The 20,113-nt window shown below is 38.5% G+C and overlaps 1 protein-coding gene across 6 annotated transcripts in view; it reads left to right on the top strand.

Annotated features, from left to right (window-relative positions):
• syk (spleen tyrosine kinase) overlaps positions 1-20,113 on the top strand; it is a 42,596-nt gene that overhangs the window by 11,482 nt on the left and 11,001 nt on the right. For 2 of the 6 annotated variants that reach the window (XM_071465805.1, XM_071465801.1), the window contains exons 1-6: positions 369-497; positions 8,390-8,856; positions 10,729-10,889; positions 17,948-18,086; positions 18,872-18,953; positions 19,052-19,107. In XM_071465805.1, coding sequence (XP_071321906.1) covers positions 8,455-8,856; positions 10,729-10,889; positions 17,948-18,086; positions 18,872-18,953; positions 19,052-19,107 — 840 coding nt within the window. In that variant the 5' untranslated portion in view covers positions 369-497; positions 8,390-8,454. Of the gene's footprint in view, positions 1-356; positions 677-8,389; positions 8,857-10,728; positions 10,890-17,947; positions 18,087-18,871; positions 18,954-19,051; positions 19,108-20,113 lie in introns of those variants that run through there. The other 4 variants (XM_071465803.1, XM_071465806.1, XM_071465800.1 and 1 more) reach the window with 3 other exon arrangements.

The following is a 20,113-nucleotide window of genomic DNA, read 5'->3' as shown; positions in this document are numbered from 1 at the left end:
AAATAAATTGATCATTGCAGCGTAACATTTTCTGACACTCAGCCTCACACTAATAAACCTTGATAGAAATCAAAATAATGAAAAACTCATGGAACAGTGACAAACAATAAATCATAATATTTTTAGTTAATAATGCAGTTCAGTAAAATTATGAAATTAATATTTTACATTACGTGCCAGAAGAAAATGTATCTTTAAAAAAAAAGAACAAATATAATAACACATGTATTATTTTAAAACTGCATTTTTTAAAAATCTCTCAGTAAGGATACATTCACACTAATTGGCACTGTCATATGTCACTGCAGTTGTCACATCATTTCCTATGCACAACAGGCACGTTGGTCAATGTTCAGATAAAAAAAAAGGGAAGTAAAAGAATTAAATTGTCAAGGAAGTGGTTGAAATGAGGAAGCGTCAGTGCTCCACCACTGCATGTGTGTCAGTAAACAGACTGACGGTTGATGTGCTCCAGCTGGAATCAGCCAGGATCAACTGTGAGTGACCGACTGTTTTCTTCTGGTTCTGATGCCAGATTTTTCGTTTGTCAGGATCTGCATTTGTGATGACCTGTTCACACGTTGTTCAGGCCGCTGGCAGCTGTAATGCAGAGGGACTGAAAGAACTAAACTAGAGGAGGCTCAAACTCTGGCTCTACTTCACCAGATTATATATAGTAAGTGCAGTTTTAGTGTTTTCTTGAAGACGGACATTTTGCACTTCACTAGCACAGTTCCTTTTTTCCGAATGTTCAACTTGTCATTCTTATTGCCTCTCTCACTTTGCTGACTTATTTTCTAGAAATGACTCAAATAGTATAAACAGCATACTAACATTTTATGTTTTCTAGACAAATGAAATGGATACTGTAGGACGCAGGAAAGGACGTTCGGTACAGGCTCAGACGAATAGGAGGCATTTTTACTATAATGAGTAAAAATACAGCTTGTCTAGTGTGTTTGCAATTGATGAACTACTAATTAATAAAGTAATTAATCCAAGTAATGAACTTCAGTCAGTTTTAGTATATGCATTTTTTGCTACTTTATGCTTCTACCTCGTGAACATTTCAGAGGGAAATATTTGACTTTTCTCCACTAATTTTTTTGTCAACTGTAGCCTTGTCACATTTGAGATGTCTGTGAGTTGTTAGCAGTTCTACCGAAGAGACATTTCTCATATGTGTGTAGCACAGCTTTGTTTTTGCTTCTTTCCAACCACATTAATCATCTCACGACTCCCCAGGTTTCTGATAAGGGCTTTAGATGGAGGCCAGGTTGGGAACTACTGAATTAAATAACCGAGCTACATAACTGTAGCTATATGAAGTTAAAACTGGGCACCACCTCGACCAGCTACAGTGACAGTGACATTATTTTAATATGATATATCAATATATCGTCATGGGGGCCAGTTTTTTTCCTGTATTAAAGTACATTTAGCTGGTAATACCTCTGTACTTTTACATGTGGAATGTACAGCTTTTACTTGTAGTGGAGTATTTTTACATTGTTGTATTGGTTCTCTTAGTCTCAGTACTATTTTTTCCACCACTGGTCTTTATAGTGTATGTGTAGGCGTTTGTACAGGCCTGGCTTCTGTTGAATTGTAAACAGGCTGATTTGTTCTTTCATGTGATTTGTAGCCGCTGGAAAGCTGATTGGAGGAGGCAGATAAGAACCTAAGCAGACAAAAACTTTCTTAAACAAAGGGCAAAACGTGGATTCAGACACGTTGACATAACAGTTTAACCACAGTGTCCGTTTAGTCACTAAAGTTTTCAATCATATCAAATAATCTTCATCTTCAGATGTAATTATGGATATCTCATTTTCATTTTTCTGCACTTTGTTGTTTGTTGACAGTTTTTGTTCAGTTTAAAAACATCAGTGTCGTCCAGCATATAAATGTCAGTTTTATGTGTTTTCATATCTGTTTTCACATTTTTGGGTCATTGGGATTATAATGTTTAACGTTAATATTAATGGTCTGTGTTCTGAACATTGCTGCTTAACTTAATCATAATACCACACCATACCATTTTAAGTTGAAATGTATTTGTTATTTCAATCATAAAAGACAAATTGTAAAACCGTTCAAAACATCAAAAATGTGACGTTCATGGCTGCATAAAGCACTTGACTGTAAAATTAAATAACAGAGTAACAGGATCACACTGTGCTGCTCTTCAAACAACACTCACATACAGTTTATGTCTGGAGGCAGATCATTCTGAAAACTGTGACTTAGATGTTGCTCAAAAGAATTGCGGCAACATTTTTCCAACTAATTTAGTAAGTTTAGTGAATTCTGTAATTTGAGTTGGTAAAATGAAATAATGTAAAGCAACTTGTAAAACTAAAAACTGAGTCCACTCTACATGCAAAAGCAAAGAAAATCAATTCAGCCAACTTCATTAGTCAGCATACTAGTAAGGCTTGTTAACCTGAGTAAAAGAATTACTATGAAAATTGAACTACATCAATTAACATTTGTTGCGTGCTGCATCAAATCCACATTATATAATTAGTTAGAATTGACACAATTCACATTTTAACAAATAAGATGACATTGAGAAACAAATATTGTAATTTTAACATCCAATAATTTATGTTTAATAACCAAATACATGGAGTAGTTCTTGTTAGAATCGCTAACTTCCTGTAATACAAACACTGTTGTACTTAAACATGTAAACATGGTCAATTTCAATTTCAATCAAACATTGGAAGAAATGCTCCATAAAAATGACATTACATTACATTTACATTTACATCACTTCACAACACTTTTATCCAAGGCCGTAGGTTTACATATGGACAGTAGGGACATGTCTGTACCAATATTTTTGTGAACTCGTTTGCACAAACTTGAGTGGCTGAATGGATGGGGGCTATCTGGAGGCCCATGTCATGTACAAATCGCACTTACTGTGATAGCAGATCAGTGTGCGGTAAGTCACTAATGTTGTTGGTCCACACCTCAGGCATTGGCAGGGTTGTTGCGTTGCTACCAATGCTGAGACCAAACCTACGCCCTCGCTTTTATGCAACACTAAAGCTTTGACCCTTTATTTTGTTTCCAAAATATTTAACCTTCACAGCTCCTACACACTTATTCTGGACACTAAATAGCACTTGTGCGCTGAATGAAGAGAGTTGCCAGTCATCAGTTTCTAATATTGCAAACCTCTGAAAAGAGGTTATGTTACAGATCAATGCCTCATTCATAAACACAGTCCATTAAACTACAAGCTATGTCAGGCCAGCAGCCATGATTGAATAACTTAACTAGGTTAATCCAGCTTACTTGTAGGTTGATTTTAGCCTCAGAGTTTTGAGGCTGAGGAGGATCCTTCAGACTATGTTTGTGTGCACCAGCCACATTTTGAGGAGCAGTCAGCACTGCCACTTCCTCAATGATGCTGCTCATTCAGCTGTTTAAGGTCCCGTGCATATTAACTCTATCAACTCAAAAGTTGTCATCTCAATAAAGGGCAACTTTTGTTTGAAATCAGTAAACAATAAAATAATGTACTTGTTTGCAAATGACAACAGAGTAGTTTTGTAACAGCGGAATGTGTTGGTTACTTGGACTGGAGTGATACAAAATAAAAGCAGCATTGTCCAATAGAGAGGACCTGACACAACTCTGCAGTCATGACTTTATGTTTAACAGTCTCTGCAAACACAGATAACACATATTTCTATATTGTTGGAAGAGATGTAAAGTTGAACTAACCACTTGTGCAAAAGTAATAGTACATACCTAAAATGAATCAGAAAACAATATGCAAATGCACTTATGTGTGTCTCCTTTATAACTCTGGACCTTTTTCAAAAATTTCAAACACACACACACACACATACACACACACACGCACACACACACACACACACACACACACACACACACATACACACACACACACTTCCTGCCGTTGAACCAAGAAGAAATGTGCTTTGACCAAAACCCTTATAATGCAAGCCTCAGTTGAAACCCGGGAGCTCACCTCAAAACACACCTTTTCAAACTTACTTATTCTGTTTAACTCCAACACTAGCATTTAATCATAGTTATTTTATGCAATTATATTTATTCTAATTTATTTTGTATTTTATGTCTTGTACTTGCATTTTATCTTTTACTGTGTGTTTTAAGGTGTCCTTAAATTTATTATTATTATTATTATTATTATTATTATTATTGTTATTATCAGTGCCTGCAGCAGTCCAACATGGTGCTCAAAGCCTGGTGCCATTTTATAGTAGGGTAGTTTTAACTCAAGGTCACATCTAACAACACTATACTACGGTGGCCCTGAGAGCTCAGTGCACTGCAACTCAAGGAAACACAGGCAAACAGATAAAACACAAACAAATTCAGAAAGATCTTTGATTTTGACAACACATGAGCTACAAATACGCACTACACAATCAAATAGACAAACATGCGGCAAATACTCACAACACAACTAAATACAGGAACTGCATTTCCAGCAAAACAAACGCTGGTTCTGTCAGTGCAGGTTATTACAGTAATGGTAAGAATAAGTTTTGATTCCTAGTGCTTTCATGAGGTTTGTGAACTCAGCTTATCACAAATTTGTAAAAACAATTTCATCAGAGGAAATAATAAGTCTCTCTCTTGAAATCTTAACACTTTCAATGTGTTGTTACTTTAAAAAAAAAAACTAAAGAAAAGTATAATTGATTTATTTGAGCAATGGAGGCAGCATTAATTATTCTAGTGAATGGCCTTTAACAGTTTTGCTTTGGTCCTGTTCTGATGTATGTTAAAATATTCTTAGGTACTCAAAGGGTCCAGTGACTGTAGGTCCGGGGATTCTTCCTGTTGATGTGTCCTTGAGCAAGACATTCAGTCTTTCTTCATTGGTCCAAAGGGGGAGCTTAAAAAAAGACAGAAAAAACCCAGATACAGTCACAAACAGACACACAATACAACACAAATCCACACACATGATGCATCAAAAATTCCCAAAGCAAAAATAAAAAGACACATTTTGTTATGATGTAGCCTAATCCTAAATTATAATTTAAATTATTATTTTTTCTCTACACTCATCAATCTACACTCAGTTCCCCATCATGACAAAGCAAAAGCAGAATTACAGAAAAATGTGCAACTTTATGAAAAAGGAAAACTGAAATATAGAAAGTATTGTTGTGTCACTTGCAATTTAGCTCAGGTTTCTCACATTTCTTTTGATCATCGGTAAAAGGTTTCTATAGCTTGATTGGAGTCTAACTGTGGTAAATTCAATTGGCTGGACATATAAGGTTTGACAGCTGACAATTCATATCAGAGCAAAAACCATGAGGAGGAAGGAGCTGCCTGCAGAGCTCAGAGACAGGACTGTGTTGAGGATCCGATCTGGAGAAGGATTTAAAAAATTCTGCTGCATTCAAGGTCCCAAGATCACAGTGGCCTCCATCATTCATAAAATTGAAGAAGTTTGAAGAACCAGGACTCTCCCAAGAGCTGGTGGCCCTGCCAAATTGAGCAATAAGTGGATGGACCTTGATAAGAGAGGTGACCAAGAACCACTGGCTGAGCTCCAGAGATCCAGAGAACGACAAACAATTGTAAGTGTCATGTCTGGTTTCCTGCAGACGTGACACAAAACAGTTTCATCTTTGTTTCACCAGATCACAGAATCTTGTTCTCACAGTCTAAAGAAATGCAGTTTAAAAGAGTGGATCTCATGGGGGACATGCATGCCTAGAAAACTACAGGTTTCCCGTACATCTCTGGCAAACAACCTTCTCGGTTTGAATCCTACCTACATATCAATGTGCCATGGCAAGGACATACATTCTTAACATCCCCACCCCACAGGGGCTCCCCTAGGTTTGCTGCTGGGACCCCTTCACTTTGCAATATACACCACCTCCTTTGGTCCAATTATCTGGTTGCATTGCTTCCTATTTCACTGCTACGCAGACAACACTCAACTGTACCCATTGTTCCAGGCACATGACTCAACCACCTTGGTGCAGATCTCGGTTCCCTCTTGCTAACAAAATATCAACGTCAAAATCGCCTTGTAATTTCTCAACCTTAACAAGGTCATGAGAAACCTGGGTGTCATATTTGATGACCATCTACCGCATGTTACCCCACTGCTCATCAGCCTTGACTGGCTTACCATGGCCACCCAGCCAAGCCCTAACTTGAAGACAAACAAACATCTCTGGAGAAACAGGAAAATAGCTGTCCACAGATGGTCCCATCTGACCCAACAGAGCTTGAGAGGATCTGCAGAGCAGCAGAGCAGCAGAATATCCCAAACTCTTAAGCACTGAGTAAATGGTCTGAATAGATCCGTGGCTTCCAAACAAGGAGTAGAAATGGGAGGCACCTGAGCTAAATTTCAAGTGTCACAGCAAAGTGTCTGAATACTTATGTTACTAATATTACTTACTAATATTATATTTCAGTGTTTTCCTTTTTAACAATGCAACAATTTCTAAAATTCAGTCTTTATGTTTAATTGAGTGTAGGTTGATGAGGGGAAAATTTTAGTACAAGGCTGCAACATGCAAAACGTGAATGAAGTGAAAGGATCTGAAAACTGTCTGAACGCAAGTTCCGTTTTCTAAGTAGTTGAGACCTTGTTGGATTTTCTTACAAAAAAATCACCATCGAACAAACACAGTTTGCTGTAAATAACTGTCCGAGCATATTTGTAAATGTCAAGTAATATGACAGTTGATGTTGACGGACTCAAACCCTCGCCTCTGTCTGTGCTGTGCGTGGGCGTGCAAAGGTGAATGAGAGACTCTCTAAAGTGGTTTGTTCTCTTCTCAGTTTGAAAGGGCTGTGAAAGCCATTGCATTGCAGTTGATTTACCAGTTTGAAATACTTTATGACCGAGCTTTTGCAGGCTATTCTTCAAACTGTATTAGATCAAGGCAAAGGAATGATGCTGTGCCAAATTTATTCTGTTCCAACTGAATAGAAACATTCAAAGTAGATAAACCGTGAAGAATATTAATCTATAATGGGTGACAGTAAAATGAGACTGTCAAGTTGTGAAGTTGTTGGAAAGATAGGAACATGGTGTATTGTGGAGCTGCTGCAGGCGTAGTTGTATTGTCATATGTGACGTGTCATATTGTAAATGATGTTCTCAGAAAGCGTTGGATCCACAAGAATTGGTCTGTGAAGATTCTCAGTCATCCAGGTCGTGGTTTTTCTGAATGTTACACAAAGGCAACTGGACCCGCTCAAGGTTCTTGAAGACATTTCACCTTTCATTTGAAAGGCTTCTTCATTTCTGACTGACTAGTCCCAGTGACTGCAGTGCAGGGCAGTTTGTAGTGCAGGTGTCTTGCAGCTGTGTTGTCTTGACCCTGGTTAATGTGACAAGCATCTTGTGAAAAGGTGTGGAAATATTATTATGGCTAAAGGCCTTTTGTGTTGCTGGTAATTTTATGCACGTGTCAGTTTTACCCTGCTAATATAGAATAACGCTGATCAGATGTTTGTCAGTCTGTTGATTGGTTCGTCCATCCAGTAGTTGGGTCCACACCAGGCTGTCTCACCAGCTATTGGCCACATTGATTTGAAAGTTTGTATGAATTTCTATGGTCCTCAGATAATGAACCCTAATGATTTGGTGAACTCCTGGATGTCTCACCACCACTCTGCTCCGTACTGAAATATCTCAACAACTAATGGATAGATTTCCATGAATGTGATTTTGACATTTTGTTCCCAGATGGTGAAGCTGATTAACAACTAACCCCTGGTCATTATCAGAGCCTAACATCACAGAACACAAACCACACACACACACCAAGGCCAAACCGAGGAAATAGAACCACACAACATTTTCAGCTGATGCCTGCTGTTAGGAAGGAATGTCTGGCGACTCATGAAGTCGTCTTTCTTCAGCTGCTAGCAGCAGCAATCCTAACAAACATTAGCAGCAAGCGGTGCTATGGTGTTACACTGATCTGTTATGTGAATGTTTTTGTATGTGTGTATGTATCTTGTCTCAGGATGATCAACTGATGATCTGTGTGGTGTGAATGTCATCATGTTCCTTTTTAAATTTTGTTTAAGCTCCATTTCTAGTGTACACTGAGGAGCAGCTTAAATGTCGCTAATAAAGAAGAGAGAAGCTGTCTGTGCTGCAGATGTACCGTACACCATGACATGTTCCCTGTCACTGGTGTAATGGAATATATGGTTGGATGACTGACAAATCATCCAACAGTTTATGTAATTTTTCATTATTATATTATGTTATATATTTTATATATTTAAAAGCAAAAAAAAAGTCAGTAAAATCTGTTTTTTCAGTGTAATTTCTTTTGTGTTAATCAATCTTGATTTTTATTTGGCTCTACTTTCATTTTAGGTTAATTGCATCCTGGTGGCTGTACTTGTTGGAAGAATTTCCTTATAGGAGCCACCATCCAGAAAATGGCTGACCGGGTGAATACGCTGCCATTCTTCTATGGTAACATCACCAGGGAGGAGGCAGAGGGCTACCTGCAGCAGGCAGGTACGAGCAATGGCTTGTACCTGCTACGGCAAAGCCGCAACTATCTCGGAGGCTTCGCGCTCTCTGTGTTACATTCAGGCCGCTGCTACCACTACACCATTGAAAGAGAACCAAATGAAACATATGCCATAGCTGGTGGTAAGAGCCACAGGAGCCCGGTGGATGTAATTGACTACCACTCCCAGGAGATGGACGGCCTTGTGTGTCTGCTCAAGAAGCCTTGCAACAGGCCCAAAAACATGCAGCCAAAGGTGGGACCGTTTGAGGACCTGAAGGAAAAACTGATCCGGGAGTATGTAAAGCAGACCTGGAACCTGCAGGTGAGTTTCAACTCTGTTGTCTAATAAAAATGATACTATTAGCAATACAGTCAGACTACTTTAAAAAAAACTGTGGTTTTGTACAACTGATATACAACAGGTCAAGAAGCATGAGCAGTCAGACTGTCTGATTGCATTAATAACACATTGTCTCTGGTCCTTATCAGTTCTGTGGATGAACTCACTAAAATAGCATGTCCACTGAATATATGCGACACTCATGACAGAGTTGGCATGAGTGTCGCAGTAATGCACCAAAAAGCTGTTTTGACGTGTTGTTTAATAGGTAAAATATACACTGGTTTTTACACTGGCTTTTAAAAGTGATCTCTGTCTGACTCCATAGTTGTAGAACTAAACAAATAAAATAATTTGTATAATTTAGGAAGTGCCGATGATTGGGAGCTGGGGATAAAAGGAAAGGTCAAAGCAGCTTGTTAAAAAAAAAGAAAGGTAAATCTGGTTCACTTTGGGGGGGGGGGACTGTGAACTTAGCTCAAATTCAAAATAGTGAAAGTGAACTAGTTTGAATCTGTGTGAACTGAACTTCTAACACTTTACTGCTCTGTGTGCTGTATTTTCTGTGTTTTGCTGAACATCCAACTCGTATCTACTGGTTAAAGAGTTAAAGGTTCTGTAAATGAGATTTTAAACAATAATACAGCAGCATTTTCTACGTGATAGATATGAGGTGGAGATATAGATATAGATGGAAGGTATAGTGGAGTCATGGTGTCCTGAGCAGAGAACAAAGTCACACCCCTTCTGTGTGTGTTGTGAACTGAGTTTCTCTGGTCTTTGATTTGGTTGCTGGTCTGGTAGAGCATGCATGTTAGTGCATGCAAGTCCCTCCTGTTAAACCACTGGTCCCCCCATGTTCAGAATCACACAGGTGAGATGTGAGATGACACAGCGCAGTACACAGCAGTACACAGCAGTACACAGCGTTAAGGTGAAAGCGACCCTCCAGAATTTCCTCTACTGAAGGAACCACTTTTTCATTTAAAAAGGCTCAGACTGAGAAAGAGATGAGACCAAAGCACAGGTGGACTGGACACGGGGACAACCAGCTCAAATCCTGGTCGGCCAGTGGACCATCAAAACATCCATAAAGTTTTTAAAGTCTTTCTTTAGTGTCACTCAGCCGGTCCCTGTGGATAAGGCCGAGGCTGAATTTCTTTCTTCCCCTCGATTTTTAAGGAACTCCATGGCTACATAATGTTATATGTGTGTTCTACAGGCTACAGTAGCATGATAATGTTAGCTAAATTGCTGTTACCCATGTTGCTATCACTAGCTGGGCTAACTGTCAGCATAGCCGTGGAACGCATCACAGCAATGCTAGCGTGGGCTAATGGTTGCGGTTAGATCGTTTTTTGTTGGCTCTCGTGTTCACAGCGTAACTTTATTCAGCTGAGCTTCTTCTTGTGTGTTTAGAGGCCACTTTCACTGAGCTCCATGTAACACCTTGCTGACTGAGAACTTGGAGGAAGGGGAGTGTGGTTGTGGCGACCAGAGGCTTGAGGTGTGGCCGACGAAGCCTTTGTTTTGGTCTCATGTGCTCATGGTCTGGTGCGACATCTAGTGGCAGTGACGACCGCTCACAGAACCTTTAACTCTAAAAATAAATAAGAAAAAATAATTAGTGTTTGATTGCTTTTACAAAATGAGTCCATATATGTGTTACTGGTCAGCCACACCAATTTTTTGGTCTGCTGTTGATCTTACTGAACATCCTTGTATATGGCCCCCAGCATTCCTGTGCTCAATTGCACAATATAGTTAAAAGTAAGTGGCTTGCCAACGAGCCACAGATCTGACTTTGTCTGAATATTTCCCTCATTACAAGCATGGATACATGTGTGTGTTCAGGGGGCAGCTCTGGAGCAGGCCATCATCAGCCAGAGGCCTCAGCTGGAGAAGCTCATTGCCACCACTGCACATGAAAAAATGCCCTGGTTCCATGGAACAATCACACGAGAGGAGTCTGAGCCCAGGCTTCAAAATGGCTCCCGCAACAACGGAAAATTCTTGTAAGTATTTTCACGTGTCCTTTGGCAATGTAAAATGAACTGTAATCCAAAGGATGCAGGTGTGACCATTTCAGTATTTCCCTCAGAATATCCAGAGCCTGCTCCTCTATTCTCCTCCTCGCTGAATTCAGACTCCCTGGTGGGTCCCAGGTCACACAAAATCACACCTATTTCACAGTAAATGTTCATATCTCAGGAACGTCCTTGCTCATGAAGTTTGCCTCCCAGGCTTCAGCAGTCCACCAGAAATTTTCACCACTTCAAATTTCAGCAAATCATTTCAGACTTTACCTTGAAAACTCAAACTTCATAGTAAGTTAGAGTTGACCATAATTGATCACCTGGGAGTGGACACTATCTGACAAGGGCAAAAAATTTACTGAAGAACATGTGAAATCGTGGCTTGGAAAAAACCACCTGAAAGGATTTACGTCACCTGTACACTGCCTTCTTAAAAATCTGTCTTACAAATATGAGAATGTGACGTGGCGTCTAAATTTAGTCTTGCATTTATTTATTGGTTAATACCCCAGGTGTTTCTTGATACTAGCACTTATTAGTCACTAGCACTTATTGCTGCGCTAACACTTCTTATCGCACTTAACCTTGATTGTTCCCCTTTCTGTAAGTCGCTTTGGATAAAAGCTAAATCTGCTAAATGACTAAATGTAAATGTAAATGTAAATAAAATTACTCATACCTGTCCATAGTTGGGAAACTTGTGCCGCCCGGGAGCCAATCTGGGGACTCGCAGCCCAGGACACATGAGTCCATGTGGTATGCACCCTAACCATTCATAAGGTTGCTCCAATATTTCACCCATTTCTGATTGGTTAGGGGAAAAAAACCAAAATAGACCCACCTCTTAAACACCAACAAGCTGAAAGATACACTAAGTGTAAAGAAAAGGCGCTCAGTCTAAATATCAGATCCAACCACTAAAAAAACGCTTCAGTTTCTACAACATGGCATTTCAGACAAATGGAGATCTCTGGGACTAACACTCTTCATCTAATGTTGTGCTTAAAAATATATTCATTATGTGCGAGGGCATATGTTTGGTCTCAACATTGGATGGGACAGAACAACCCCACTGCACATCCAAAGCAAAGAGGACTTTTTAATGCTGCCAACTGACTGGTTTATTAAGATAAAGGATCTGTATTTACCTTGAAATAAAAACTATTCACTGTAACAGACCAAAGACTAAAAGAAAGTTAACTACTTAACAAAAAAGAGAGGAAAAAACAGTCAATATTTTTGCATTTTTTGCACCCACCATCAACATTTGTATATTCAGCAGGTTTACCAGTGTTGCAGTTCCCCTTTTCCACTTGATGTCACATTTAAAACTGGTTCCACCTTAACCAGCTACAACAGTAAATGCTGCTAATCCAGTGATGCATCACTATAAACAATCTTTTTTCTTCCCACAATAACCACTTTATTTATATAGCACTTTTTTTCTGGTGAAACTGTGACAGAAACATGAAAAACATATCTAAGGCAACATATGAGACAGATGCTAACATCTCAACACATTGGTGAAACAGTGCGACAAGCCATAAAAAAAAAAAAACCCAAAAAAACCAAACACACACATAGGATCATCTTCAGTATTAACAGTCTAATCATGTTGGCTGGTGATGTTAAGTAGCTATAGCAGGTTTCCATTTTAAATCAATGTGGCTGCTGGGCAGTTACTTTATTACCTATTAGTTGCGCTGTGGGTGGTGAAAAAACTGTCCTCCTCTTTTTTGGTGACATGATATCTACCAAGTACACAACACTGAGGCATGGACAACATTAAGTTATGTATCGAGGGCAGTTCAGACAACAGAGGATCCACATGATCCACTCTCGCCTCAGTAGGTAGGCAGGAGGTGTGATATACATGATGTCTTCACAACATGTCTTCACTGCAAACAGTGCAAACTAGTTCACTCAAACACTGGCAGGGACATGTTAGTACCGTCCATATTCAAACCTACGCTCATGTTTCTGTGGGCAGGAACTGAACAACCTGTAACCTGGGGCTTTTCATGAGGCTTTGATCGAGGTTCTTCCTGTGTTTCCTCTGTACTTTACAAGCAGGACATTCAAGTTCATTAAAAATGCAACTGTGGGACTGAAGATTTGCTTTTTATGAGCTCTTTAGTAGGTGACTGTAGTTGGTTGTTGGTGGATAATTGTAATACATGTTGTCAAATTCCCACTCATCCCAGGCATGAACCACAAACAGCTGTTTTTAGTTCATATTAAATGTTTTCAGAGCTAATTCTGATTGATATCAACATTAATCAGATTATTAATTGTTTACTGTAGTGAGTCAAAGACATTCAGACAAATCTACCTCTACAGTGTTGTGTTCTCTCTGTGCTGCTGGATTTCATAATGCTGTGGTGCAAGTGTCTGGTAGATCTGTATTTGTGTGTTAGTTGTGAAATTTAATGGAAATGCAAGGGTATTAAATGTTTAAAATGGGTGTTTGTTACTTTTGAACAAAGTGACTGTAGAGTATTTATAGCAGCTGAGCAGTCATACACACACAGAGACACACACACATACACACCCACACCCACACATACACACGCACACACACACACACAGGCATACATCACTGTGGTTTCCGCTCTGGTAGTTTGCTAAGCTTCCTGAAGTAGCCAAAAGAGAGACAGAAAGACGCAGGACGAGATCTGACTGTTCTGTCCCTTTTCTTAAGAAGCATCTGGAAGGAAATGTGATTACAACTTTAAATGAATATTTATGAGTATTTCAGACACTCTGGACCAGTGATTCGAGTATTCTGGAGTCACCTGTGAGGTTTAGGTTTTGGATTCCAACAGTAGGCAACAGCAGCTCACAATAACACTGTTACAGTTTGTAATGCTAGACCTCTTTTGTTTTTTGTAATAGTTGCATTTTAGAGTGATTTAAAACACCATTAATGAATCACGACACAGGCCAAACCCTGCGTGGTTACAGGTGGTTACATACCATTACACCATTCCCCAGTGGAAAATACCAAAAAGTAAATCAAATAAAATGAAACTGAATAATAGAAAAACAAGGTGTCACATGAAGGTTAAAATATTTCAAGACTAAAGCAATAGAGATAAAAAAAAAAAGAAACACAGCATAAGCGCAGGCATGAAGCATTTGTAAGACAACTGAAAAATAATAAAATAAAATAAAATAAATAATAAAAATAAAACCAAATAATTGATAAGTTCAGAAAATAAAATAAAATAAAACACAAAGATGCATCAGTTAAATTGTTGTTTCTATTAAAAGCTTTAAAATGTTTAAGATTATGAATCTGAATCTTAAATCCCCCAAGTGCAACCCCCCACACAAAAAAAGTGTGTGAAACTGTTTTTATGTAACTGTTCAAAAATATTCTGATGGTCTAAATGGTGTTGAAGATATTAAACTCCACTTTTTGCCATTTAAAATGTAAAGATAATTTGTGTTGTTTTTAAACCCCAAATTCCTAAAAACAATACTGAGGACGTGTCACTTTTTTCAGCTGTATGTACAGCTTGGTGGCCCTTTGTTTGGCAATGTTGTATGTTACCAAAATGCTACTGATCATGGGTCTAAGGAAGGCTGCCCCCATGTGTATTGTGGGTAGTCCATAAATGCAAAGGTAATTTCCCCACAGTACAAACAGTAATACAGTGGTCGGTCAGTGGCTCGGTCCAGTCTGGTCAGTGACATGTTCACCTTCGAGATCCTACCAGCAGCTAGAGGACAGTAGTTAACTGCCTACATCAACCTCTAAAGGACCAAGAGCCTGAAGCAGGTCCAGTTGTCTTCATAAAGTTTCAGCGATCAGAATCAGCAACTTTATTGATCCCTGCAGGGAAATTGCATTGTTGCAATCGCACAACTCACAGGTCGGAAAGAGGAAGTGACCATGGAATAAAGATGGATGGATATGCATATGGCCCATCTGTGAAATAATGGATAAAGATTACACTTAGTAAACAAAAACAATACAGTGTTATTATAACTTTCACTACAGCCTTATATCTGTAATTCAATTTAGAATTAGCATTTTGCACATTTTTGTGATAAATGTGGAGGCAAAAAGTACTAGGTCAAAAGTTTTAGTTTTTCCAGTCCTTACTTAAATTTACATTGAGTCTCTGTGGACTCTGGAATAAAAGCATGAAGTAAATGAATAATTAACCCCATAATGCCAAATGCATCAAATTTGATACAAGCATTTCTGAGACCTATTGCATCACCTTATGGTAAAAACTTCACTCAAAACCCTCTTGTATCCAATCTGACATTTGTCTTCCAACCCCTGGTGGATCCCTTTATCACTACAACAATTCAAACACAGTACATGGGACAATCCAAGTTGGCCACCTTCAGATAATTCCCAACTCACTGGATCAAGGTAAAGAAAATTGCGATTTTTACGATTTTCCAGTGACATTCTCTTTTTTTGCATTTTAGTATATAGTAAAATCATGTATAAAATTTGGAAAAACCTATATGCTAATAATTTTTTGTAATTTTTTTTTTTCAAATTTTGTGAAAGGGCCAAATAAAGGTTCCAGATTCAAGAAATCAGAATTTTCTGTCCATTATTTCTGGGGTCAGGCATTACAGGGTTAAGATTTTTAAAAAATGAAATCTAAATCTTTTACTCAGCCATCAATCGAACACGTTCGTCACATTTTTTCTTTTTTCTACAGGGGAAATCAAACATTGTTCAGAAAGTTGTTTCCAACACTGTAGAAGTTCCCACAAATGTGCTGCACCTGCAGGTTGCAGAAGTCCTGTTCATCCACACCAGCTCCATGTGGTTTAAGTCTGGAGACTGCGTCGGTCTGTCATCATATAAATCCACCGTCTGGTTCTTTGATGAGCAAATGAGCAAATGTTTCTGCTGTAGGATGAACCAACACCAACACCGTCTTTGTACAGACAGAGGGTTTGTCAGTCGTCAACCTATAGGAACTGTTTGCTTTAATTGCAACAATTTCTTAATCCCTGAACAAAGCCTGTTTTCCATGACATTCACATTTTCTTTTTTCAGTTTTTGTTTATTGAACAGTTTACTGCATTTAAAGGTTAAAGGTTACTCAACTTTTGACTGGTAGTGTATGTGTAAAAATTAGGATTAATAGTAAATGGAGGAAAATACTTTATAGCTGAGTTTTTAAAAAGAGGTAATTGTATGACACAAAATTTGGATTTTTCAATGAGAAATTAAGATGTTAATTTTGTTTGAGGCAAAGATTTAAATATATATTCAAAGTTTGAAATCTTGAGGCAGGTTGTAGACGGGTCCTGTCTATGGGTTATAAGCAAATTCTCATAACAAATGAGAAAGAGCTGTCACTCGAAGTCACTTCCACCAGCTCAAAAGTCTAAAACCATAAAACATAAGCATTGAAGTCATGAAGAGGAAGAGATATAAATAATCCTTTTCTTCAAAGAAACACAATGTGCCTCCAGACTCAGCCGAGCTTTTGTTGTAACCACGGTGTATTTCCTGTCTGGTTGATTCTGGATCTTTGTTCTGATACAATTGTTGTGATGAATGAACTGTTCTTTTCAGAACATATCATTCACGACTGCTACACTGCACCACATTTACTGTCATGGACAAAGGAAACAGGGTTTTACCATCAGTGACCAAACACAGCAGCTGTAACTCAGTGGGTGTGGTAAACAGTGTTGAAACCTTGGGCTGAAATGCGGCAGACAATGTTCTTGAACAGCTTTACACTTACCTGATGTGTGTCTAGAGCGCTGCAGGGATGACGTTTTTTTTAATTTGCCAACTCTAAAGTTATGGTTCGTGTGGTTCCCTCGACAAAAAGCCAGTGGGATTACTGTAGAAAATAAGCTCTGTGACAAACAAACGTTTATATGACTGACACATTTTATCCACCACTTTATGATTTTGGAAGCCTAAATACCATCAAGATTCAAGCTTCAAGAGGTTTATCTTCATATGCATTGTAAAAAAAACACAGTGGTTCAGACAGTGCAATGAAATTCTGACTTTGCTGTTTTCCCTCTATACCCAACAATACACATGATACACAAATAATAAAATAAAGAAATAATTAATGAAGAATTAAAATGAAGCTAAGGAGTAAGAATTGTAAGAATGGAGAGACCTGAGTTTAAATGTAAGTTACGCTGATATCGACAACATAACTGACAAATACGTCAGCCACGGTGGGCGCCATATTACTACTGATAATTACGTCACCAGTAAAAAAAAACATTAGGTTATAGACAAACTACACCACTGTCACATGACCTCAACATCACCAACACTAAATTTTGAACTTGTAGTTTGATTTAGCTGTGACCTCTTCTCTAAAAGCCTTTCCTCTTACAAAGTTAGTGATAGTTTGCAAAAGCATGAGTATAAACACAATAACGCTGTGAAGGTGGACTGGTGAGCAGTGAACATACCGACATGTTCGGTATGATGACCCGACAACCTCTGCAGTCTCATTTAGCCTCTTGTTAGCATGTAAAAGCTTAAAGAAATCCCTCAAGAAATCAAAACAGGGACATTTACTGACATGTTTCATATCCTTATTTCATTCATCAAAAAGCTGTTCAAAAAACCTACAGACTTTGGGACGAGGGAACTGAAGGTGCTAAAATGCTAGTACGTACAATTTCACTGGATTACCAACTGAGATTTAGCTTCTAATGTAACCCTGTGTCCTCGCAATGACATTAATGTATTACTAAACTGTGTGTCATATATATTGTGGGCAGGTTGGGTACTGACACAGCATCCTGTGTTAAGGGTTGTATATAGTTTCTGAGAGTGATCAAGGTTGACTCAGACCTCTGAGAGTTACCATCACAATGTTTAACATGTGTAATGTTATAAATGACAGATGAGAAGTTGTCTCCTCGACCCCACTCATTTTTCCTTACCTTTTGCATCTGGTTCAAAGTTGAGTAGAAAACTGTCCTTGTAATAACCATCGACCATGTGATCTGTATCCATCTGTATCCACAGGAGAAAATAAATTCCTTTCATTTGCTTCCTGTGTGGACAGGATTCGACAGAGAGACACAAACGGATCCTATGCTCTGTGTTTACTACATGAAGGACAAGTCATGCATTATCGCATCGACAGGGACCGCACTGGCAAGCTCTCCATCCCAGATGGCAAGAAGTTTGACACCCTGTGGCAGGTTAACACAATGATTGTCATTTATTTTTAAGATTTCCCAGCAGATGTCTGAATCATTACTGACTGAAACCCAATTTTTTCTTTCAAAAGTAGCCTAATGTTATGATGTATTTCCTGGTTATAATAAAATTGTTATCCATATGGACAATGTGTTGAAATGCTCCCGGGGCTGTGGTCAGGAGTCCAGAATGGTTCAATATTTGTTGACATTGATTATCAATCATCTTTCTCCACCTGCCTGGAACCTCTGAGCAGCTTCTCGGGCCATAGCGCAGGGTTCCAGATGTGATGAGTGAAGACAGGTTTTGGTTTTGGTCTCTGAACAGGGACAGTGGTATCAAACCTCAATGTACTGACAAGACTTCATAAAGCTGCATGTAGCCACTGCATCCAGCTGTTGATTGCCAAGTACTAGTTCCTGACTCTGAGATTTATTCCCATCTGAACATCTGGCTTGGAAAGAAACAGAATAGGTGATGCTTTATTTTGCAGGTCTACTAAAAAAAAAGGTCCTGGTTTAGTACTAATTACAGGAAATGTGGAGATGTTCTCAGACTTTAGTTAGTTTAATAAGTTTAGTCAAATGAATTTCTATTAAAAAAACATTACTGCATATGTGAACCCCAATGATTATTTATTACTCATTCTTTTATTATTGGGAACTTTATTCTAGATTTCTTCTGAAGCATTTGTTTCCTGTTGTCTTGCAATTACAAACATTTTGGCCCCTTGGTCCCTTATAATGAGTGTCTGATATGTAATATGTAACTTCTCCCTTCACCACAGCTGGTGGAGCATTACTCATACAAACCAGACGGCCTGCTGCGAGTGCTAACAGAGCCCTGTCCAAGACCTGATGGAGATATTGGTAAAAACACACACCTGTCTGCAGCATGACTGGCATTCAAACAAAGTCTTCAGCATCAAAAGTGAAGTAACCAAATATGTCATATGTTTTGCTCACAGGGCTGATTGGGCGGACACTACTCCCACTGGACCATACTGGACTAGGTTCTGCCCTCGTAAGTTATTGATGTATTTGCATATTCTCATGGGCCAGTGCCTATGTCAGAAAAACAGGAAGTAAGTTCATGTCACATGTTCAGTGAAAGGGAATGAGTATTTTTTTTCTGTCCGTCTGCCTACACCGATTGCTTGTATTGATCCTTTATTTGTAGGTATTTTATTAATGAGAATCTTTAGTCTGAAATAGGTTTGAATGATACATTTAGTTCTCATTCTGTTTTTATGACATAACATAACATGACATAATAGATAATAATAGAAATATTGCTGTTAGCCTATGGATTGGTACACCAACACACACACACACACACACATACACACACAGTATATACATACATACTTCCTTCTAGTGGTATTGAGAGTTTCCAGTTTCGTCCCTTTGGTCTGCCTTTGGTCAGCAACCCAAAAGTTTAGAGTATGAAATATAGAATAAAGAATAAACTTCGCCTTTATGTGGATCTTAAAAGTAAGCAAGTAAACAAATGTTTATTTATTTACATTACACAGTGCAGCAATTTTGTTTACTCTGATGAAGAAAGCATTATGCAAGGAAGTGATGTGACATGATGTCCTAATAGAATTGTGTTGTGTGATTATGTTCATGAATTCTACAGGAGTCACATATAGTGTAGTGTCATCTTAAATGTAGGTTGTTTTTTTTTTTTTTTATCCCTTTGATAAGACCCATAAGGATGGTTTGCCGAAATAACGCCCCTACGATGGCAGGTGTACTAGACCTTGGTTGTTATGGTTACAACAATCAACATGCTGACTGTATCGAGAGCAGCGTACCTACCTTCGTCACCATGGTTACTGTAATATCGGTCATGGCTTAGTTATGTTTAGGAAAAGATGGTGATTTTGGTTAAAATAAGTACTATCTTAACATTAGACGATCTTTGTTGACATGGTTACAATAATAACGTGTAATAATGTGGTAACCACGGTGTCGAACGATGATGGAGAATAGAAACAACATAAACTGCTGCTTTCACATGAGAA

Source organism: Trachinotus anak, unplaced genomic scaffold (genome assembly GCF_046630095.1).
Source record: "Trachinotus anak isolate AG129_WGS33_773 ecotype Australia unplaced genomic scaffold, CSIRO_AGI_Tana_v1 ptg000028l, whole genome shotgun sequence".
Lineage (NCBI taxonomy): Eukaryota > Metazoa > Chordata > Actinopteri > Carangiformes > Carangidae > Trachinotus > Trachinotus anak.
The sequence above is the reverse complement of the archived record's forward strand: the minus strand, read 5'-3'. Positions and strand labels throughout refer to the sequence as shown.